We start from the raw sequence: 25,326 nt of genomic DNA on the forward strand, positions 1-25,326 counted from the left end.
ACTGTATCGTTCCATAGTTCATGATTGTTTGGAAAGTCATTTTTCAATGATGCAGCTGAAAGAAGGGGGGAAGGTTGCAGAAACTCTTGAGAATTATTTATTATTACTGCAGAGCCCCTTTGTTGTGTGTGGGTTTTGCTTTTTTTCTTTTTCCACCTTTTGCTCTGGGGCCACTGTTTGATGTCTGTCATAGAGGAGACACCTACCAGTATGGTTGCCAATTTTGGTTGGACATGTATCTGGAGGTTTCATCCCATGACATAATCTTTAATTAAAGATTAATCTTTATTTCCTGTATTAGGAGGTAGCCGTGTTAGTCTGTATCCACAAAAACAACCAGGAGTCTGGTGGCACCTTAAAGACTAACAGATTTATTTGGGCATAAGCTTTCGTGGGTAAAAAACCTCACTTCTTCAGATGCATGGAGTGAAAATTTCAGATGCAGGCATTATATAATGACACATTATTTCCTGGAGACTCGAGGACAATCCTCCTGGAGGGTTGGCAACCCTAGCTACCAGCCCTTCGTGCATATGCTAGTGGGATGGGAAAATCTGGAGTGCCTGGGAGAAATTGTTTTAATTAGCAGCCTAGTTGTCATACCAAAGTTATCCCTGGGGGAATTCTGCTCCACTGCACCTGCAGAATTTGCGAAGAATTAATGTCCTGCGTAGAATTTCATTTTTCCCCACAGAATTGGTGCTGCAGAGCTGCTGGCCACTGCTGGGGCCACTGGACCCGGCAGAGCCCTGCTCCCCAGCTCACAGTGTGCCTATGAGGGAGGGCAGCAGTTCCCGGATTTATCAGCCCCGGTCAGTCACCTGGTGCCGTCGGGCCACCTTCCTGCACAGCAGCTGCTGGAGCCCGTGAGCTGAGCCCTGTGGGGAGAGAGCAACAGCTGGGAATTGCAGGGAGGGGCCGCTGCTTTCCAGGAGGGGAGACTGAGGGTAGAGGAGAGTATCTGCCGGGGGAGGCATGACTTGAGCTGTTATGGTGGTGACCAAATCTTTAAATTTTGCCCCCCTCTCCCCACTATCAGCAGGTACAGGAGGAGCTGCGGGGCGGGGGGCCGCCGGATGCAGTGGGGGGGCTCTGGGTTTGGGGTGTATGGAAGGGGCGGGGTCTCAGATGGAAGGGGCAGGGCTGGGGGCTAGCCTTCCCCAGCCAGAGATTCACAAGCTGCCCATGAAAGAGCGCAAAGTCGAAGTGAGCAGCAGATATAGAACTTCTCTTGCTTATCCACAAATTTGTTGTGTTCTGTGAAGATACCGGAGCAGCTGTGCAGAGATAACTGACATGGGTGGTAAGCTGGACTTTGGGGCCCACAAGGCTTGTAGCCCCCTCCACCCCACAGGCATGTCTGTATGGGGCACCTGCACATGTAAGGGACGTCTCCGTTTTTGTTGTTTAAAAGATGTTTCTAGTTCAGTGATTCCAAAACTTTAACAACCTGTGAACCCCTTTCACTAAAGTTTCATGTCTCGTGAACCCCCTCCTAAAAATGAATATTTCCAGAGATTTTCTCTTTTACCTGAGTATAAATTATAAAAACAGTGATCTTGGAAATATAAATTGCTTTTATGACATGCTTATCACACACTATTTATTATTAATTATTATTTATCATTACAGTATTTTTATTACATTATGAAAATGGCAACACTCTTCCAAGATCTCACTTTCGTAGCTTGTATCACTTTGAATAAGCCTGTTATAAGACAAGGATCCTATGTTTCATCAAGGAGTATCAGATGTGAAACAGCAGGAAAGTATTTAAGAAGCCAACTCAGAGTTCCTCCTACACAAGCATTCAGGTCTTCAGCAGTCCAGGCAAACAGCGCATGTTACAACAAAGCTTAAACTTGTTCTTCATAATAATTTTAAAAACAAGACTAGCTGCCTATTTAATTTTAAAAACAGCAAAAAATATCCACCTCCCTTTCCATTTCTTATAAGGAGTCTTAAAGTTTAAATCTCCTCAGTGTGATAGATAGGCTTGCTTTAATCTGGTTAGCTCTTGGAAGTCCAGGCTCCAGGCCCCATGCTCCCTATTGACAGCTCTGTCCGCCATTAGGGAATTTTTTCCCAAGAACCCCCTGTAACATTTCATGAACTCCAGTTTGGGAACCACTGTTTTAGTTCTCTTTCTTGTGAAAACAGGAAACCAATACAAACCGATGTAATCTCATTGGTAGGGTCGAAAGCTTGTCATTCAGCCTTTTACTAAAGATCTTGGGTTATTCAGTCTTCCTTATAGCCTTCCGGGGCTGGCCTTGGGATCCATGACACCTTTGACAATAGATCCTTTGATTTCTGAAGGAACCACAGACAAATTCAGAGTTATAGGAGGCAGGGGGTTCTTGCAGCACCTTGAGCAGCATCTAGTGCTATTGTCACTAAAAGCTCTTTTCCAGCTAAATGCCTCCAGCATAGCCAGCTCCTCTGCTGAACAGCCAAATGGTCAAAGTGTGCAATTAGAATCTCCTCCAGGTCAGGGAATTCAGGATTTTTATTGTTTTTGTTTTGTGTGTTTGTTTCCATAGCAATTGTAGCTTGATCCTTTGATGCATACACAGCCTTTTGTAAAACTGTTCTGCGTTTCATGCTAAACTTTAATGCTGGTATCTGTGATTTAAATCTCAGCCATGGCATTATATAGATCTAGTTTAATGTACTTTAATTGACTTACCTGTATTAAAAGGGAGCTAAGCACACAGGCGCAGACTTTCCATTGTGCCGGGGGGTGCTCGACTCCCAGCTCTGCCCTAGGCCCTGCCCCAACTCCACCCTTGCCCTCAAGGCCACACCTCCACCTCGCCCCACTTCTTCCAACCCCGCTCCACCCCTGCCCAGCCTCTTCCTGCCCTATTCCGCCCTCTCCCCCAAGCACACTGCGTCTTCACTCCTCCCCCCCCCCCCCGGCCTCCTGCACGCCGCTAAAGAGCTGATTGCAGTGGGCGGGAGGTGCAGGGAGGGAATGGGAAGTGCTGATCGGTGGGGCCCGCCGGTGGACAGGAGGCACCGAGGGGAGGGGGAGGTGCTGATAGGGGGGCTGCTTTTGGGTGCTCAGCACGCACCATTGTTTTCCCCCATGGATGCTCTAGCCCCGGAGCACCCACGGAGCTGGCACCTTTGGCTAAGCACATAGATCTCTCATTCAGACTTCACACACATGCCTATTAGAGTGTGAAGTCTGATCCAAAGCAGTGCATGGAGCCTTCATGTACTTCGCAGCATTGTGCACTTGACCCATCTAAAGGCACCAATTCATCAATCACATTAGGTTGCATGAATGTATAATCTTTTTTTAGTCTCCATTAATTGAAGTGATGTATTTTAGTCATTTCTGGTTTAAATTGAAATCCCTTCCCTTTATAACTCACTCATCCTCCGCCATTCCCAAGTCAAGGGTCGTATATACTGACCCAATAGCATATCTTGAAAACTAGAGCCAATCAACAATTTTAAGCATCATTTTCGTTCTCAGTGACCCAGAATTAGTAAAGTTTGACAACATTTATTTCAGAAGCATTTTGGCTGTAGAGCAGTGCTATCTGAGAAAATGAAAAAAAAAATTAATTTAGAATTCTGAATTGCTCTGAGTGACTTGAGTTATCACATTATTAATAGATGGAGGATTTTAATAATGTGTGGTCTTATTTCCTTGTACAACTAAAAATTAAGGTAATTTGCTGTTTATAAATGTTTGAAATTCCCCTCCCTGAAGTTTAGTGTTAAATCACTAGTTTTGGGGGGATATTGAACTTAATTATATTGTGGTTATTATAGTAGGTACTGATTCACCGTAGTTACTACTAAGTAATGAATAGCCTCTCCTATTGTGGACTTTAGATTTTTTATGCCTGGCATATACAGAAGTTTTGCTTTCTTTTTGGACCTATTTAGATTGTGTATCGGATGTTATGAAAAAAATCTAGCAAAAGTGTTTTAAATGTGAACACTTTGATAAGCTTCGAGTATCAACAGAGCTTTCTCATCTCCTTTACTCCATCATTGAGGAGGGAAAAGATCTCAGTGACTGATTGGTTGTGTAGATAGCTGACATCCCATGAGCACTGACATTTTTAGATACATATTTTTGGAGAATGTAGTGCTCTTGTACAGAAGTCAACTTGATGCCTAAGGCTTTCAAAGGAATAATTGACAAGGCACAGGTTAGATGTCACACATGGAATTTGGGGGTAACTGTAACCAGGTCAGTTTTAGTATCGTAGGGCAGTTACGGAGGTGCTTCAGTTGCAGTCAAATTGCATAGAACAGTTATTTTGGAGTTCGGGTACAATTCCATAAAATGCTACAGCATTGACACAAAATCTTCTGCGATGTCTCGTAATAGATTCTTGAGATTGTTTTAGCTTTTCATTGACCCTTTTTTTATTACTCTGGATGGATGTCGCATATCAGCATGATGCTGAGTAAAGATTTGGTGAATGTCAGGAATAATGAAGAAAGTTGATTTCTACTTTTAGTTCTCCCAGTGCTTATAGTATCTTATCTAGCTAGTAGCACAGAGAGATTTCTATAGCTTTTCATTTAAACTTTCTCTAACACTATGTAGGTAGTATGTCACTAGTGCTGATCGGTGGTACTGTGGTACTACCCTTTCATGGCACTAGCACTCAGTGCTAATATCAGGGTGTCACAGACCCTAGTCAAGGCCCTCCTCATAGCCACCCACTGGGGCTGCTGTGAAGGATCCAGTCACTGGGTCCCTGGGTGTTTCAAGCCTCTGGGGCCTGAACAGAGTCCAGCCACTCCCCCAATCTTAGGATCCCTAGGCACACGCTCAGGGGTGCAGATCCTGTGTCTTACACCATGAGAGCTGCAACCCACTGTCCGGTTATCTAGCCACTGGTTCAGTGCTCACCTTCCCCTCCCCCATACGGAAACACATCCTCTCCCAGAACTGCACCCCAAGGTATGAACCTTCTGGTTTAGTGTTTAACAGTCTCAGGAGGCATGTGGTAATTGTGAAGAATATAACACACACTTTGCGCAGAGTTTAACGTATTATTGCTCTTAATCGTACTATAAAGCACAAGAGAGCAAAGATGACAAAGAAAAGGATAAACATCCTAACTAGGGTTGCCAGGCATCTCGTTTTCGACCAGAATACCCGTTCGAAAAGGACCCTGGCGGCTCTGGTTGGCACTGCCGACCGGGCCGTTAAAAGTCCGGTTGGCGGCGCAGTGGGGGCCCGGGGCTAAGGCAGGCTCTCTGCTTGCTCTGGCTCTGCGCTCCTCCTGGAAGTAGCCACCAGGTCCCTAGGTGCTGGGGTGGCCAGGGAGTGGGAGACTCCATGCACTGCCCCGAGTGCCGGCTCCGCAGCTCCCATTGGCCGGAAACCACGGCAGAGCCGCCTGGCTGCCCATGTGCCTTAGAGGCCGCAGGAACCTGGTGGCCGCTTCCTTGGACTGACAGTAAGTGCTGCCGGGACCCTGCACCCCCTCCCGCACCCAACCTCCTGTCCCAGCCCAGAGCCCCCTCCTGCACCCCAAACCTCGCCATCCCCAGCCAGAGCTCTCACCCGCCCTGCACCCCAACCCCCGGCCCCAGCCCGGAGTCCCCTCCCAAACCCCTCATCCCCAGCCCACCCCAGAGTCTGCACCCCCAACCCAGATCCCATACCCCCTCCCGCACCCCAACCACAACCTAGTGAGAGTGGGGAAGAGTGAGCGAGAGAGGGGGAATGGAGCGAGTGGGGACAGGGCCTTGGAGAAGGGGCACAGAAGGGGTGTGGGTTTTGTGTGATTAGAAAGTTGGCAACCCTAATCCTAACTGCAATGCCCCTTGCTAGCTCGCTTGTTTCTTGAAGGACCTTGGGGGACTATCAGGGTTCAGGTAGACAAACAGGAAGGCAGGGCTGTTTGCCTGGGTGGGTCCCTCGTGGAGTCTCCTTCCTTGCTTTCCTTCTCTCTCCTGCCCAGTTTTTCTTGTTCCTGTGCACCTCCCTAGTTTGTGTTCCCCGCTTTCTTTGTTCTGTCTTTTGATAACTTTCCACTGCTCTCCTTCCCCCTCTCTGCCCGCCCTGCTTTTGCATAAGTATTGTGGTCAAAGCACTGTTGTTTAAAGTTAAGTACTTTCCCATTGTCCTCATTCTGAGGAAAACATATTTAAAAGCTCTTGAGATATGGTGGTGACAAGAAGCATTCATGATACTGCAGTTCTCATATTAATACTCCATGTCACCCACCAACCAGAATTCAGAAGTTGTACAGGCAGATCCCCAAATCATCACACAGGAGGTTATCATTTCCAGACACTTTCATGAAGTTACTATTTGACATTTCTAAACAGAACATGAGACGAACCAGTAGAACTTTCTTCATTCAAACTGGCCGGGGGACCCAGTTGAATTCTGAGCATTTTTGTGCAAACAAAGGAATTTAAAATCAAGGATATTGCACCACAAAATGTACTTCCAACATAATTTGAAAATTTGGGTGTGAAGGTAGGCACCTAATTTCAAATGGCTTGATTTTCAGAAATATTCCTTTCTGTGAGTGTTCTTCTAGACCCCCTGAAAATCAAGTCACTTTAATTTTGTTGCCTGAATATGGGCTTAGGTGCTTAACTTCAAGCACCCAATTTTATAAATTGTGGGCTTTGCTTCTTTATTTTAACAAATGTAGCTTAGTTTTCTTATTTATGGTGAAGCACACATAGACCTTGTCTACACTGCCACTTTACAGCGCTGAAACTTGCAGCGCTTAGGGGGGTGTTTTTTCACTGTAAAGTGGCAGTATAGACAGTGCACCTGTGCTGGGAGCTACTCCTCTCATGGGCGGGTACGACTACACAAGCCATGATTACACAGCCACGTTAAAGTGCTGCCGTGGCAGCACTTTAACGTAGCTAGTGAAGACATACCCTAAATGTGCTATATTTGCAAAAAATAGTTTTTATATCTGTGTTGTAAAGTGAGTTGTAAAATGATCAGGTTTGTGAATTAATGAAAACAGCAATAAGTTAATTTTCAGTGAAGTATGAAGATGCCGGAAGTCACAGATACGAAGTCAGGGTTCTGAATCTGTTTTAAAAGAATGACATCTACAGAAAGAAAGCAATACAGTTTATTTTGTTTATTAATTTTAACTATTGCCATTTGTATACAGTAATGGCAATTCCTTAACTGCAACCAGAAGAGACTTTTTACTCATTTTGCTCTAGGAAGGACTGGATCCTGCCATGCAATCAGTTTTCAAAAGAGGCTTGCAATGCCTTAGGGAATAATGTATATGGGAAAGGGGGGGAAAGTTTTAAATGATAAATTGCACTCTGATTCAAGTGTCCTAACACTATCTAAATCCATTTAAAATTGTAACCACTTTTTTAAAAGGAGTTAGTTAAGCTGGTCAAAATTTGCAGACGTTCTCCCTACCCGTGCCCACACCCTCTGTTTTGCAACAAAGATGGCATCTGATGCTTAACTATATTTACTTTCTTTTTATTAAACTGCTGCTGCCTCTAATGCTATTTGTACATTGAATGGCATGAACTCTGCATTTCCAGTTAGTGGAGGCTTCACCTGTCTCTACATATCAGTAATCTTGAAACTTAATTCCAATTTAGAGAAAATAATAATAAATGTGCTTTGTAGATAGATTTTTTTTTTTTTTTTTTTTGTCCCTGGGCTTCTACCCTTCCCATACTTCTGTAGACCCATATCTGTCCAATGTTAATCTCTAATGGCATCAAGCAAACACTGCTAAACCTGCCAAGAGATGTTAATGTCATCTAGACTGAGAGCAAGGAATATCCAAGAAGCAAGCCAGCTGCCAACCATAACACACACATTTAGCAAAATGTTTAGTATTTCCCTTATCTGAATAGAGAGGGCCCCCACTAGCAGACAACCAGCTCTTAAGAGTTTGCAAACCCTTTCCTTACTCTAACTGGGGACAGTCATCTGCAGGTGTCATCGGTAGTTTAATCCACTCTTCACCCCTGCACAGATCTTGGTGGGAAGCACCTGGATAACTATCTGAAAGCTATTCTGCTGCCCAGCTATGTGTTTCACTGACTAGCACAGTTGGTTACATTACAAAAGCCAGACCTGCAACCTTCTATGGCTCCTTGGATCTTGTCTGCTTTATGTCAAGATTTCATGACTGAATAGCTAGGCTGTAAACCCAATACAAAAGCATATTAGACTTATTGTTATGTTATATTGCTATGGTGTTAAAATGCTGAGAGTCGTTTAAGGAGATCATCAAATGACAACAAGGCTTCAAAGTGGGGCTAATGTTCTGATCCACCAGGAGTTTATAATAGCAATTATCATTAATCTCGAATTCCCTCAGTGCTAATAGAAAGTCATTGCATCAGAAACTCTTTATTTTGTAAGTAGACAGCTATTAAAAATGCATTAATAATCTATAGTGAGTACAACATATGCCTTTCCGAAAGATTTGCAGTTCTTCCGTCTGTGGTGAAGAGACAGGATTTCTTGAAGCTAATTACAAAACAATCAAACAATTTAATTAATCTGGATATAGCTTTCCTAACCATAACTGCCTGCAAAATGAGGCACCCTGAGTGTATTGCCATTAGGTAAAGTATTGTTTTGGAATGTTGATTACCTATTCACTCTGTTACTTCTCCCTGAGGATGATAGTGTTAATTACCCACCTACTGCCTGGTCACCAGTCGGGTTTACTTTATCAGGTCAGAAACATCAGCAGTAATCTCAGAAGTGTATAAAATAACCTAGGACTAAAATATACAACAGCCAACAAATCCCTGGGAACAGCAGGCTTTGAAGAATAAGCAAGCACTGCACATATGGGCAGAGAATTAACTGGCACTGGTTTTCATTTGAAAGTCTCTCAGGTATTGACTTGCAGATGGGTGGATGAATGCTGTAAGGGATGAAGGTCACGTATAGGACTCCGGTTCTAATCTGTCTTGCTTTTCTGGAATACCACACCTTAAAACCACAGCAGTAGTACTAGTCAACCCCGTCACTCTGGGTTTTTTTTCTTCCCTATTTGCTGTCTTGACTGTTTGAATTATTTTGTTACTCAGATATCTAGATAAACCCCCATGATTTAACTGGTATTCAGGAATTATTTGTAATGTGTTTCTTGGAAATCTGAAATTTATTTTCCAGAGAAATCAGTTTACAAATTGATTGATATTAGTCAAGTTTGACTCTCCTCCTGCATGAAGAGGATTTATTGAATCTTTCTGATTTTATCTGTAATGAGTGGTAGTTCTGTGCTGCTCCTGGTGATGCTAGAGAGATAGAGGTTCTGCATCTCCTGAAAGCAATAGTCATATTTAAAAAAAAATAAGCAAAGGTGGAGAAAAAGTACTATTTTTCATGAAAAAGTTAAGAATATGCTCTGAATAAATGGCTGATGGGTAATTAAGTATGCTGCTGAGAGATGTAATGTAAACAAATATAAATATGTGGTGTTTAAATAGTTATCAATGGAAACAGTAGTCTAGATTTATAAAACGACCTCATGTGCTGATAATTCAAACCCTTTGCTGTCAGAAGGTGCTTATCTACAATGTTTATTTTTTAAATTACCTATTTCTGTTCTCTGTAAAATGCCAAGACAGGTTCTTTGTCTTCTCATTCATCTAAGCCCACTGTGTTTTCCCAGACACAGCTCCCCCCTTTTTGGTGTGATTTCTAGAATGAGTGGCCACGTTTTATCTGCACAACATGTCTTTATAATTAAAAAAAAAAAAAAAAAGCTTATCTTTATTTAATAAGCTATCCTAGTAGCAAGAGGAATCCAGTTAGGAGCTGTTAAATTAAATGAACTGTTGCTCTCAGTAATTTGGTATTTGCAGTTCATGCAGGACAAGAATAAATTGTGCTAGCCCCCAAACAAAGATCAAAATCAATGCCACAATGTCTGGTTTTAGATGTTTTCCCCCTCAGGGAACAAAAATCCCTGCCACCTTGAAATTATCAAGGCCCCCAGAGGTATATGAAGAGTAATGAAGAAGCTGTGGTATTGGGGGAGGGGAGAAAGTTGAAAACTTAATTCAGCTGTGATAGATAAATGGACAAAGAGTCAGGGGTTCTGGCCAGCTAAAGCGGAATTCTTGTCTCCTGGGGCTCAGGAAAGAACCGATGCAAAGATATGATTTCAGTGTAGCTGAAAACGCATCCTGATTCTGCTCCCGAAAAAGAATGGGTTTCTTAGTGTTTACCATCTAAATGTCTTGATGATTATACTGTCTATCATAAAATTAATGGCATCTGTTGAGGACATCACTATAAAATATGCAAGGTTAAGTTAATTGAAAAATTTCAGTAGAAATCTAGCACTCCTGAAATCATTAAGGCAGCACCTCTATTGGATTAGGTTTTCTTTTTGAACCTGGATAGCAATTTATCCTCTTTAAATGTTTACTTTGAGTATATACATAGAAGTCTTGCTCTCCTTACTCCTAATTATAATTGCAGATTTCATTTAGTGTCCAACAGTACAGTAAATAAGTTGCTCTTGTACTTATTCTTTAAGTGAGTGCGATCAGAATCTATTCTTTAATTTAGAAGGTTTTTTTAATATGCCTCATAGGACAATGCTACTTTAAAAAGAACTTATTTTTTTTTCCAAGTGTCACCTTTACATTTCCCCTTTAGACAATCCATATGGTCTAATAATATACGCTGAGTGGCCAAGGCAAGCTGGAGCACTGGTGAACTTCCCCTTAACAGCTGCCATTGAGCTTTCTCTCTGATCAGTGGCAGGTAGCATGTCTAATATGAGAAAATAACAAGCCCCCAAAGGAGATGTCCTGTTCACAATGCGCAATCACTTCTGCACATCACTTAAGGACTTCACCTCTCCAAGCAGGCCTTTGGTCTAACCAGACCAGGGGATAATTTTCCGTTTCATTTGTTTTGTGTAGCTATTGGCTTTTAGAGAGTTACAAGAATACACAGTACAGTTGGCAAGAGGAAAAACTATAGAGAAAATATGTTTAAAGACTATACATTTATGGCAGTAATTTTCTGGGGTTTTCGAATATTTTAAAATATTTTTAATGACTTTAAAAAAATAGTGTGTTTCCAAGCTTCAAGTTGTATTTCTTTCAAACTAAAATATTATTCCTGTAAAGTTGAATTAATTGATTTGTGCTTTTGAAAATGGAGTGAACTGGCTTTATCTGAAGTTAAATTTGATCTTCATTACTAGTTTCTTTAACTGAAATGTTACTTTAAATAAGGGCTTGGCTACACTTGCGAGTTACAGCGCAATAAAGGAGCCCCGGGTGCACTACTCACTCCCCATCCACACTGACAAGGCACGTAGAGCGCTCTGACTCCGCGGCTACAGCACTGCTGGTACTCCACCGCGGCGAGTGGAATAACATTTGCTGCGCCCCTGCTGCAGCACCGCGATGCCAGTGTGAACGAGGTGTTGTGTTACTGCGCTGTGATCAGCCTCCGGAAACGTCCCATAATCCTCTTAAGTCAAGTGGCCACTCTTGTCGTTGTGAAATCGGCTGCAGGAATGTGCAAGTGCCGCAAATGTGGCCACGCCAGTGCGCTTGAAGCTGTCAGTGTGGACAGACTGCAGCACTTTCCCTACTGCGCTCTACGAAGGCGGGTTTAACTCACAGCGCTCTACATCTGCAAGTGTAGCCATGCCCTAAGATGTTATATTGGGAGTCCAGTTCTTTCAGAAACCTTACAGACTAATCTTTGTACTGAAGATTGGTTCTAGGCTGTCTGGAAATATAAGGTAATTGCTGTTTCTGATTTCTTTTTCTCCTTTATTTTTGCCCCATGACAGGAAGCAGTCCTCAAGACAGCCCTAGAAATTTCTCTCCCAGTGCCTCAGCCCATTTTTCTTTTGCACGAAGGTAAGTGTTTGTTTGCTATGCAGAAAGTACAGTTTGTATGGGGAAAATGTTCCTATGCACAGAGGGACTGACTAGTAAAATACATGGAAATGTCAGTAATTAAGAATTACTTGATTTTTATATTAACTATATTAGTCCTTAAACAACACAAAACCACATTGAGTGATTGATACAATGCAATTGTGCCTTTTTAAAGTATGTTTTAAAATTTAATTTTGCTAATATGTATCTTCAGTCAAATTCTTTTCACTGGGCATTTAATCCTGGTAGGACTCATACAATTAGTCAGATTCAGATCTTGTAAAAATTGAGACATTTCAATAGTAAATGGATACCATAGGCAAGCTTCAGTCACAGACCTAAGCAGTTTCCCCAGCTGTATAATTGAGACAATTACTGACTTGCAGGTGTGTTGTGAGGATTAATTAATTAATGTTGGTACAGTTTTGATGTAAATTATTAATAAATTAACCATAAACTGAGTAGATAACTTGTCACAGGAGACTACCTATTCATGCCAGCGTGGTTCCATATTACTTTAAATCTCCTCCACTTACCTCAGATAATATGTTTATTAACACTAAGACTGGTGGGGTAGAAAGAGTTTATATGTTGACCGAAGTGTGTCTACAAAATAAATTACATCAGATGGCTGTGTTTTAAGTGATGCATTAAGTATCACTGCAGTTACCCACATAACTGCCTTATTCATCAGTGAGAGAACACTACTTGGTGCAACTTTTGTTTCATTTTAGGACTTTCAGATACACAGGTTGTCAGACAGGGATAAATCTTATACCCAATGTAAGAAAATGGCTTTGACTCTGTATAAAACAGTTCAAGCCAGGGGAGAGAGCTTCATTTGTACATGCTTTGTGTGGCTCAACTCTAGCTTCTCACATATGCGATGGTGTTTCATACAAATCTATGTTTTGAGATTTTTATGGAGGAATATAACTAGCATCTGCTGTCACCCATGTTTAATCTGACTGTGATTTAAAAACTAGCTGAATCAGTATTTTACAGTGTAAAATAGTGTACAAATAAAAATATATTTCCATGAAGGAGGAGATATTTATAATAAATTTATAAATCCCCTAAAAACTCATGAGAAAAACCGATGAGAAAAATTGAACATTACTTAAGATGAGGATTTCGTGACAGTGTTTGGCACCATTTAAAAAAGCATCTCAAACAATTCCTGTCGTTAAATGCTTTATCATGTAATTAGACTAAAATACTAGGAAAAGTCCATTTTATTTCTCTAATGACAGTGTTCACGATACCTGATACCACGAGCAGTTTACCTGGAGCTCTTGTACATCTTTTCTATTAGGATGTATAATATTGTACTACTTCAGCAGTAATGGCAGCCCCTCTTACAAATACCATATAGCAGATCCTGGATTCAGTCCTTTTCGTCTTGCATTCTCTTCTCCTTTCAAACTGTATCTTTTATTTAACACTAATTCGTGGGAGTGGGGAGGGGGGAGAAGAAATGAATTAGGAAAACGAAAGTAATTTCCAGACATTCCCATTTTGCAGATCAAAGTAAAGGATCTAGCTTCAGAACTTGAAGAGCAGCGTATTTAATTTTTGTAGCAAGTTTGCTTCATAGCATTGTATACATGAAACATTAACCTAAAAATTTCTGATCCATACGGTATTTGTATGTCATTTTCTTAGGGAAAGGCACTATGTATCTCAAGGTTATATTCATGCACCACGTTACGGTAATAAAAGTGGGTTGGTCTTTGTGTATTAGTGGAGGAAACATGTTCAACCCACGTAATCTGATGAAACAAATTATTTCTGCTTCACAGCTGCAAAATATACAGAACACACCCCTGTTTACATCTTTCAGCTTGTCTTTCTTTCTATACTAAGCAAATTTTAATTTATATAAAACCTCCTTTTGGAATTGTTCATTCATTGGAAAGATGCTCATCAATACCTCAGAGAAAAGAGGGTTAATACATTACAAAACAAGATCACGGAGACAGAGATATGTGCAAAATTTTCCAGTGTGTTCAGTGTTTGTTCATTGTGAATGAATGGACCGAATAAATCTCCACAAATCATACCCTTTGTTCTGATGGGTGTTTTCTTTAGTGTGGAGCAACACTAGTTCTACAGTACTATTCAATTCATTGGGTATTTAATCCTGGTAGAACTCATACAATAGATAGGATTAGGATTATGTAAAAATGGAAAAAATTCAATGATAAATGGATAGCGTAGGCAAGTGTCGATCACCCCTGTGACACTAACTCAGACCTACAACGTTTACTTTTTTACATGAGGCAGCATGGTCTAGAGTTAACACGGGGGACTGACAGCCAGGGATTCCTGAGTTCTGGTCCTAGTTTTATTGATGCTGTCAGTGACTCTGCCACAGACTTGTGTGACTTTGAGCATACACATAATCATCTGTATTATAGTTCTGTGGGACTACGTCATGAGCTCCTTACTCACATTTTACTCAGTCCACATCCATCCCGATGACTTGAGTTAGAGTTTGATTGGGTAAACACTGAGTAGGAAGCCACACCTTGGAATTTCGCCCAGAATGAATAATGGTGACGTTCTGAGACAGACTTTTTTGGAGGGTGGGGAAGCAGCATCGAAATGTTTAGATTTCCAGATTTGAAGCCCTACTTTATGAAATTACATTTCCTACACAAAACCAGAATTGAGTGGGGGTCTTTGTACCTGATCTTAAATTAAATGTTTTTTTTTAAATATTTTTTCCAGAATACTTGATTTGTGTTATTAAAAACAAATCCTATTTTGTTATGTTCATACATTTTGTTATTTTGCTTGTGTTTTAACATACTTGATACAATTGTACTCCAGTCATGGGCACCGAAATGACAGGTAAATGTAACCAAAAACCATAACAGTTGTTTTGTGATTTGTCTATTTGAATGTGTAAGCTCCATATTGTCTGTATGTGGGCCACATGAAGCAGCAGGGGTTAGGAATTGTACTAGCTTATAAATATTTCCTCCTCCAAAGATGGTAATTTAACTAAAATGTGAGTTTTTCACATGTATTCATAGCTCTTAAGAGTTTAAATTCTAGTCTAATTGTTCTTTCCACTTAATGATAGTAACCTACTGGTAATTTGTACTGATTTCATTTTTTATAATGGAAATAACCATTCCCATTATAATTTGCTTTTAGTTGATTGTGTTGGATACACTACATTTCATAGCATCATGGTTTGTGCATTGGTCACATGTTTTTATTTGCTTCTCATTAATTTGCATTTGCTGAACCTGAAAGCTATAATTATTCCCTGTCTTCATTTTGTCAGAGTGTCTTAGTGAGAGATCAGTATTATGGATCAGCTCATTCACTTTCGAGTTATTTCATCTGCTTGATACTATTAAAATTGTATAATATTTGTTTATCGTGACCCCCTGTGAAAGTTTACTCTTTGGTGAATAACCTGATTGTATCATCCTTCTGGAATGCAATTCTACAGAATAATAGTTTCCCAGATATTTCTGTATAATGATTCTCAGTGTTCTTTTGGACTAACCTCAATTTCACAACAGGACTGATGGACGCCGCTGGTCTTTGGCTTCTCTCCCCTCCTCTGGCTATGGTACAAATACACCCAGCTCAACGGTTTCTGTAAGTGCCAGCTTTATTTTACAGATAGTTTTCAACTACATACAGGATTTTCGTAAACAGGCCACCTCGTGAGAAATAAAATATAACATATGCCTTTTGTCACCCCGGATAAGCTGTGCATCAAATGATGTGCTGACAAGCAAGATATTCACACTTTCAGTGCTGGCATTTCATTTGTGATGCATAACTATATTATTGCCCTGGCATTTCATTTGTGATGCATAACTATATTATTGCCCAGTAGTGGAAGAATGTGCAAGGTTATGTTTGATTTACTGAGACCCCCATATTTATTATGGGATATGGCTATTTAAATGCCCCTTTGCATAGAGCCAACTTTATTATGTATGCTACATACAACAGTTGGCATCATTAGCTTTGTACTTGTTATGCCACCATCTTGCCTTAAAACTATTGACAAGTGTAGACTGTTTGATTTCAGGCTAATCTTGCCCTTGCCCTTCCTTCTCAACATGCATTCTGGCTATATTGGGAAATGCATGAAAGCAGAATGGCATAGGTAATGGTTCATTTCCACTACTGAGGAGTTGCACAGTGAGGGAAGCATAAGTTAAGGGGGTCTGCACTTCTACACATCACATGTTTTTCACTATCGTGTAGAGAGCATTCTGGTGCAGCACAATGTCTTATAGTCTGCAACTAAGCAGTTCTGTTGGCTAGCCCAGCTTGACAGCGCATGGTTTTATGTCTTTAGTCCTGTATTATGCCCATATCTTGTCCCAATTAGTGAGATAGTACACCTCTACCCCGATATAACGCGACCCGGTATAACACGAATTCGGATATAACGTGGTAAAGCAGTGCTCCGGGGGGGTGGGGCTGCGCACTCCGGTGGATCAAAGTAAGTTCGATATAACGTGGTTTCACCTATAATGCGGTAAGATTTTTGGGCTCCCAAGGACAGCGTTATATTGAGGTAGAGGTGTATGTAAAATCATGTATATTATTATTAGACATCTGGTGTCCCCTTCTTAAACTCACTCCTTGAACCATTCAGGTAACTTTACTTTTTCCTTATGCACAGTTGATCTTTTCTCGAGAAATAGTTCAAATACTAAGCCCTGATAGCATTTGACAGGTGCACATTAATAATCAGCTCTTAGTCTGTTTTTTCCACAAAGGGTTTGTGAAGGTTAAGCTTATTCTTGTCTTGCTGACTTCAAAACAAGTTGAGAAAATATGCATAGCTTAAAAATAACTCAACAGCACTGATTTTCCTCCACACTGCGCACCTCTATACACACGCACGCACGCACGGTGTAGGTCTTGCTTTTAGCAAGTAGTTTGTCATGTTTAGGATTAATTCCCTAACCACTTTCACTTCCCTTTGGATTCAGATGAAAAGTGATGTGCTGTGCTCCATGAAAATGCACTTGAAAATATTGACAGAAAAGAGTTTGTCAGCCACTAAGTAATTGCTATAGCAACTCTATCACCATGATAAGAAACAGACAAACTCAAAACCTGGATTGAAGAAAAACACCAGGAACGTATCAAAAGAGAATTTTAATTTCCAAGTTATATGCAGGTTTTTCCTTGACTATACACAATTTAAAAACTGTAATTCTAATTCAGTTTCTTGTTTTCTCCTTCCCGCTTGCATGATGATGTTGTACACAGACAAGAATGCATGAATCTGCTTTAACTATCTTTCGTATTCCTTATGGAAACACATCTAGCACTGCCATAATTGCCTTAGATATCTAAAACTATATAATGGATTGTATGGTGAGCTGTCCCTTGGTAGTTCATGAATAGGCCATATCATAGAATCATAAAATATCAGGGTTGGAAGGGACCTCAGGAGTTCATCTAGTCCAACCCCCTGCTCAAAGCAGGACCAATTCCCAACTAAATCATCCCAGCCAGGGCTTTGGCAAGCCTGACCTTAAAAACCTCTAAGGAAGAAGATTCCACCACCTCCCTAGCAACCCATTCCAGTGCTTCACCACCCTCCTAGTGAAAAAGTTTTTCCTAATATCCAACCTAAACCTCCTCCACTGCAACTTGAGACCATTACTCCTTGTTCTGTCATTTGGTACCACTGAGAATAGTCTAGATCATCCTCTTTGGAACCCCTTTTCAGGTAGTTGAAAGCAGCTATCAAATCGCCCCTCATTCTTCTCTTCTGCAGACTAAACAATCCCAGTTCCCTCAGCCTCTCCTCATAAGTCATGTGCTCCAGCCCCCTAATCAATTTTGTTGCCCTCCGCTGGACTCTTTCCAATTTTTCCACATCCTTCTTGTAGTGTGGGGCCCAACACTGGACACAGTATTCCAGATGAGGCCTCACCAATGTCGAATAGAGGAGAATGATCACATCCCTTGATCTGCTGGCAATGCCCCTACTTATACAGCCCAAAATGCCGTTAGCCTTCTTGGCAACAAGGGCACACTGTTGACTCATATCCAGCTTCTCGTCCACTGTAACCCCTAGGTCCTTTTCTGCCGAACTGCTGCCTAGCCATTCGGTCCCTAGTCTGTAGCAATGCATGGGATTCTTCCGTCCTAAGTGCAGGACTCTGCACTTGTCCTTGTTGAACCTCATCAAGTTTATTTTGTCTAGGTCCCTTTGTATCCTATCCCTACCCTCCGACGTATCTACCACTCCTCCCAGTTTAGTGTCATCTGCAAACTTGCTGAGAGTGCAGTCCACGCCATCCTCCAGATCATTAATGAAGATATTGAACAAAACCGGCCCCAGGACCAGGGCCGGCTTTAGGAAGTGCGGGGCCCAATTCGAACAGTTTCGGCGGGGCCCCAACAGGGATGACTTTAAAAAAAAAAAAAAAAAAAAAAAAAACACACAAAAAAACACCTTTCATTTCTTCCATGTATTATTTACTTTCCATAACTATATAAATAATAACAAAATTATATATTACATACATTGCGTAATGTATGCGGATGCATGCTAAGCCTACCTAAAGTTCTTGACACACACCCCGGGACCCCTGCCCCATCCACCCCCCTTCCCTGTCCCCTGACTGTCCCCTGCCGCCCCATCCAACCCTTCCTCTCATTCCTGATGGCCCACTGGGACCCCTGCCCCATCCAACCACCCCTTCTCTCTGTCCCGACTGCCCCTGGAACCCCTGCCCCTGACTGCCCCCCACCGCCCAACCCAACCCCTGCTCCTTCCTGACTGCCCCCCCAGGACCCTTGCCCCCATTCAATCCCCCTGTTCCCTGCCCTCTGACCGCCCCGACCCCTATCCACCCCCCCACAACCCTCCGAACTCCCCTGCCCTCTTCCAACACCTGCTCCCTGCCCCCTTACCGCGCTGCCTGGAGCCGCTCGGCTGGGTCCGGGTCTGGGCCGGGTCCGCTCGGTCCGGGCTGGGTCCAGGGCCGGGTCCAGGGCTGGTCCGGGCCCGCTCAGCCCGGGCCTGGGTCCGGGTCCGCTCGGTCTGGGCCAGGTCCGGGCTGGATCCGCTCGTCCGGGTCCGGGTCTGGGCCAGAGCCGCTGGGCCAGGGCCGGGCCGGAGCCTCTCGGTCCACGCTGGCGCCGCTTGGCTGGGGCCGGCGCCGCAGGGCCCGAGCTGAGCCGGGCCAGAGCCGCTCGGCCGAGTCCACGTCCAGGCCGGGGCCGGGCCCGGGGCTGCGGGGCTGGGCCGGAGCCTCTCGGGCCGGGCCGGCGCCACTTGGCCAGGGCCGGCACCGCGGGGCCCAAGCTGGGCCAGAGCCGCTCGGCCGGGTCCACGTCCGGGCCGGGCCTGGGGCCGCGGGGCCGGGCCGGAGCCTCTCGGGCCGGGCCGGCGCCACTTGGCTAGTGCCGGTGCCGCGGGGCCTGAGCTGGGCCGGAGCCGCTCGGCCGGTTCTGGGGCCGGGTCCGGGCCGGAGCCGCTCAGCCGGGCCCGAGACCGGCGCCGCGGGGCCCGAGCCGAGCAGGGCCAGAGCCACTCGGCTGGGACCGGGCTGGGGCTGGGGGTGTTCGGCCGGGGCCAGGCCGGAAGAAGCCGCGTGCTCGGACTGGGCCGCACTGCGCCTCCCTGGAACTCTCCTCGCCCCCCCCAGCTTACCTCCTGCCTGCTGCTTGTTTCAGGCTTCCCACGAACATCTGATTCACGGGAAGCAGGGGAGGGGGAGGAGAAGGTGGGCGGAGCGTTCAGGGGAGGAGGGGGAAGTGGGCCGGGGGCGGGGTGGACAGCTGCGCAGGGCCCTCTAGGCGCGGGGCCCCATTCAGGGGAATCGGCCGAATCGGCCTAAAGCCAGCCCTGCCCAGGACCGACCCTTGGGGCACTCCGCTTGATACTGGCTGCCAACTAGACATGGAGCCATTGATCACTACCCGTTAACCCCGACGATCTAGCTAGCTTTCTATCCACCTTATAGTCCATTCATCTAGCCCATACTTCTTTAACTTGCTGGCAAGAATACTGTGGGAGACCGTATCAAAAGCTTTGCTAAAATCAAGTCTTATTTATAAATATTAAAACAGATGTCCTTCTAAAAACACACACGTGGCTTTGAACTAACAGTTTCTGACTGGTGGAAAGAAGTCTGTCATTTTAATAAATAAGTGTGAATTTTGGTGAATCAACCAGCAGTATAAAAATAGATCCCTGTATTTTTATACATTCTTCTGTTTGGTTGATTTTTCTGCTGGTTCCTACTATTGGTGCAGCTTGAGCAAGGGCTGAGACAACTGCTGATTTTTAAGAAATAGAGGTGTTCTCAGAAGTGATATGCTTCATTTGCATTATTCATTGAAGCTAAAGACAGTGAACTTAAGATTTGAATCAAGGAGTGAAAACTTTAACTGCTGATGGTCTGATTTGTTTCACATACTTTGTCAGGCTCTGAAACAGCAACTATTAGACATCCTCACCCCTCTGTATATTTTTACAAATTCATGGAAATGAGGTGAGACTAGTTTGTATGCAGTGGCTATTGTTTCTTCTGTACTCTGTACTTCCAGCATTTTATAAGTACATCTCTGGATTACTGTGATTCTCATCAACTGCCTAGAACGCTTCTTGTAAGCAAGGGCAGTTTTAGAACATACTATCATAATAGCTAGTATCAAACTTTGAAGATACTTGTGATCTTTTAAGGTCAAGTACAGGAAAAGGTAGGCAGTGGAAAGTCTGTAGTGCACCCTGTTTATGTCCAAATGAATGCAGTGCTCCTTATCATGTTATCTCATTACTTTTTCTTAACCTTCTTAAGATGAAATTGAAGAGAATGAAGAAGTCACTAGTTTAGTGGAAGTTTTTGAGAGTAGGTATTATAATGACATGTATTTCAGTTCCTGTGGGAAAGGTGAAACTGGGCAACTGCTTGGAAAGTAAGAGATGAGGGCATCTGCAAAACTAGCTTCAAGGGCAGGAAGCCCTTGTACCATGTCATTGGGAAGATGGATCTTGCTGTGCCAGTTAACAGATAAATCAGAAACTGTCAACAACAACAAAAACTATGAAGAGTACACCTCTACCCCAATATAACGCTGTCCTCGGGAGCCAAAAAATCTTACCGCGTTATAGGTGAAACCGCGTTATATCGAACTTGCTTTGATCCGCCGGAGTGCGCAGCCCCGCCCCCCCCGGAGCACTGCTTTACCGCGTTATATCCGAATTCGTGTTATATCAGGTCACGTTATATCGGGGTAGAGGTGTATATGGAAAATTAATCAAGGGAATGCATGGCCCCCACCCTTTGCCGGTTGCTTGTCTTCTTAGATTGGTAGCTCTTTGGGGTGGGGACTCTCTCTTATTGGTGGTATGACAGTTGACACGAGCTGAGGATCTGCTCCATGGTATTGGTGAACAACATTTAGGTCATTGTATAGCTTACCATAATACATGTAAAAATTATATGTAAAATCTCAAGTAGTTTTGAAGCTACTCAAAAAAAGCCTTCAAGCTTCAGTTCATTAAGAGTTTTGTTCTAAGAGTTTGGATTGCAAGGGATTGAATTCAAACCTTCAAGGAAATTTCCTTTGCCATATCCCAGTTAATGGCCTTCACCAGAACCTGGAACCCTTGTGTGATGTATAGGGAAGGGGGGTGGTAGCCTTGTCCCTACTTTTGTTATGTCTGGATTCCATGGCTCCCATCCCTGGATCTTCTGAATTTGCAAGCTGTTCTTTCCAAAATGTTGGTTTTGAGAGAAGCACCATGCAGGGTAACTGCCCTCCACAGTTCTGAGGGTGGTTCTGATTTCAATAAGGTAGAAAGTAGTTTTACACATGCAGGCAGGCATAACAGTCAGCACTGGAAAATTATGTTGTGCTAGAACATTTTTTGACCAACACAATGTCATACACTTTCAGTGTAGAAGGGTCTACCATATCATGCTAGTTAATGTGGTATAACTTGATGTAATTTTCCAGTGTAGACAAGCCATTAGAGAGTTTACCCTTCCCTGCAAATGTTCTGCTTGAAGATGCATAGGAAGATAGTGCCCCATGAGATCTAGGTCAGATAAGTATAGTAAACGTTTTTGAGTTTCCTAGCAACTACATGCTAGCAATTAGGGATGTTCACCTTCTAGCATTGTTACCAGGAAGTTCTGAAAGTTGGCTAGCTATCTACTATGCTTAGCATCATGGAGTGCTACCTGTACATGGCAACTTAGTAGAGCCTATGCAGAAAATCCTTGGGATTGAGGGGATACAGAAGCCCTGCCTGTTGGCCTACAAAACATAGAAGATGAGGGGAAATAGCCAGACTCGTGAGAGGCCAGTAAGCCCAGGAGGCAGTGGGAAGACAGACAATAAGGAATGATCCCAGGTCTTGAGGATCTGCAGGGAGTGTGTAGGGAAGGATGTCAGCTGGCTGAGTAGAGAGAGCATGTCCCAGTAGCATTCGTGGAGTTTTGCCACTCTATAGACTTCTTCCCCTCATACTGGCAAGGAATAGGAACCTCAAATTCACTCTCACTGGAGCAGATTCAAGATTCAATGCAAACATTTTGCATGTCTAGATGCAACATGTATGAATGTGTAGCATAGCTGTCATCTGTATTTGTTCTTGTTTATACTGTGCACCTTTTTGCTTGTAACTTAAGAAATGATAAAGTATGAAAAACTTCAGATCTTGAAAGAGTTTTGAATCTTGTATTTCTAAACTAAGAGGATGGTTTGACAATGTATCTTTACTTTTTATATTCCATGGAATTTATTTATTTAGTCTTCATTGCTATATGAAGTTCTTACATTTCAGTTTAGATGTACAAGTTTTGTCAAAAATGGTATGTAAAATATTTTCAGAGAGAATTCAGGTCATAATTGATAAACAATATTAGAAATGTTGATAATGGCTTCCTAGAATCAAAATAATATGTTTTTAACAAGTGATGTGCACCAAAAATGTAGGGTATCCAAACACATTTGTTACTGCAGTATGTAAAATTCCGGGTTTTATTTTGTGGCAGTAAATCATAGACTATCATGCCATTAATATGTATCTTATACTATGGAAATAATGAATATTTAGCAGACTCCATTTTAAAAGTTTCTTCTATTTTGATGTATATTATTATTTCCAGCATTCTTTCTCATGTTAAGTATAGGGAAGTGCTCTCAAGGCAAGAGAATCTTTCAAAATTAAAGCAACTTTAAGTACAGACACTATGTCTGTGGCTGCATTTTTAATTTTAATCTGAACTATATTTATATTTACTGTATATCTAGCACATGTAGTTAAATGTTTGTATTTTACTTATTTTGCTCCACAAATTAAGTGAATATAGGAAAAGATAGCTATCGTTTCCAATATAAGTGGTCTCTATATCTACAATGAATATAATCTTGGAAATGGCTTTTGGCTATGATATTAACTAATGTTCTGTCCCGCTCTTTGCAGTCATCCTGTTCCTCCCAAGAGAAGTTACACCAGTTACCATACCAACCAACACCTGATGAACTACATTTTTTGTCTAAACATTTCTGTACCACTGAAAGCATTGCCAGTGATAACAGATGCAGGACCACACCAATGCGCCCTCGATCCAGAAGTCTCAGGTGAGTTCAGCTGTCTGGAAATAGTGGCTAAATCTGAATCTGTATACTGCTAGAGCATCATGGTTCTATAAATTTGGGGCATTAACCAATTTGTGATATTTTAATAATTCCTGAAATGTATTAAAAGTCAGTGTTGATTGTGTCTTAGGCTGAACCAAACTCCATTTAATAAATTGTTACTTTAGGTCCTCAAATATACCTGTCTAATGAAGGCTACAGTGTCTTTAGGTCCTCTCTCATTGACATTGTAATTTAGATTTTAATGGAACAAAACTAGTAACTTCTGGCCACTTAAACTGTGATGATGGCTTTTATTCTACTTCTGTGTGCAAGTGTTCATAGGATTCAAGCCTATATTTGCAAGAATAATTGAAAATATTATTTATATTCTAGGTGTCCTTAGTATAAAAGAAATAGAAAAGTGTGTCAGAAAGTTATGCGGGGGGTGGGGGGATAATTTATTATGCTTAGCTACAGAGCATTTGAATTTCTTGCTCCCCAGAGACCAAGCCCATCCTATTTCCCATACTCCGGAAATCTGTGCAAGATACACTTTATTAGTAGATCAGTTCTTACCTATCAAAGTACTATTTACTGTACTATTTGGAGAATGCAAAAAGGCAATATCTCTAATCTTTCTAGGACTAAAAAGATAGTACTTAGTCACTTCAGAATTAAAATCAATGTTGCAGGTAGCAAAACTGTCAGAATTCATAACTTCAGTGCAATATATTTTAGCTCAGTTTTTTCACGATTATTCTTTATTTAGAATTCTGTGTAGATTGCCTGACTAAATTAAGTTGCTACCTATATAATCTGTAGAACAGTGGAATAAATAGAGCAATTACTGAGAAGTAAGATGAGATGGTTTTTTTTGTTCTTTAAAAGGTTACACATGGAAAACATTCTTCACCTACCAGTACAGTCTTCTCTCTCTACCACTTTATTTTCCAGTTTAGAAAAATAAAAAATTCCTAGTTTAGTTTATGAAACAGGCACAGTCACACCAGACAATAATAGCCAAAGTGCTTTCAGAGACGTTAATGCGCTAGTTAAGTGGTGTACTGAACTTAAGTACTTAATATGTTGTTTTATTTATGCAAATAGGTAATTTGCTTGGGTTGGCCGTGATAGTTGAAGTTCCTAACACCTTGATATGTTAAAGCAAATTTCAGTCCTCATTTTTTGTCCTTTTGAACAAACCAAAAGATCTCCTTTTTATTATGCTATAATATCTAAAAATACCATGTATACTATATATTTTTTAAATTTGGTGTGCTGGAGAACTCCTTCCTCTCTTTCTCTTTCTGTACATATTTATGCGAGACCTAAAGTGGTTGTGTAGCCAGATCACATCCCAGCCAAGTAAGCAATTTCTTTGAGGGGGGTTAATTGATATGGGAGAACTGCTTCAGACCCTGCCACATCACTGCCTCCATATCAGATGAGGTACCAAGTGTCGGTCACCTCAGGCTATTTTCCTGTAAATCTCCTGCTCCTTTAAGGATATAATGCTACCAACATAGGTAGCACAATGCAAATATTTGGCACTGTATATGTGTATTGGCTACACGTTTATTTGCATTTCAAGTTGGAAATAGATCTGTTGGGTTTATTTTATTGTTTTTCTCTGATTTTTGATTTCTTGGGGTTTGCAACTCAGGAATCACAGTTTCAGACTGCTGCATTGCTGTTCTATATCCATCCCCAGTGAGCCACTAAATGGGCTAAGGTAGCCACAAATACCCATTGATTGGCCAGCTCATTTAATTGAGGCCAGTTTGCCTAATAAGTGGTTGATATGGGACTTGACTAATAAAGAATGAAAGAGGTTAATATAAT

At 42.2% G+C, this 25,326-nt stretch overlaps 1 protein-coding gene across 1 annotated transcript in view; it reads left to right on the forward strand.

Annotated features, from left to right (window-relative positions):
* MAST4 (microtubule associated serine/threonine kinase family member 4) overlaps positions 1-25,326 on the forward strand; it is a 438,694-nt gene that overhangs the window by 332,434 nt on the left and 80,934 nt on the right. The window contains exons 7-10 of the mRNA XM_065406852.1: positions 11,787-11,856; positions 14,713-14,733; positions 15,420-15,498; positions 23,327-23,484. Of these exons, the coding sequence (XP_065262924.1) occupies positions 11,787-11,856; positions 14,713-14,733; positions 15,420-15,498; positions 23,327-23,484 (328 nt within the window). The remainder of the gene's footprint in view (positions 1-11,786; positions 11,857-14,712; positions 14,734-15,419; positions 15,499-23,326; positions 23,485-25,326) is intronic.

Source organism: Emys orbicularis, chromosome 6 (genome assembly GCF_028017835.1).
Source record: "Emys orbicularis isolate rEmyOrb1 chromosome 6, rEmyOrb1.hap1, whole genome shotgun sequence".
In the NCBI taxonomy this organism is placed as follows: Eukaryota; Metazoa; Chordata; order Testudines; family Emydidae; genus Emys; species Emys orbicularis.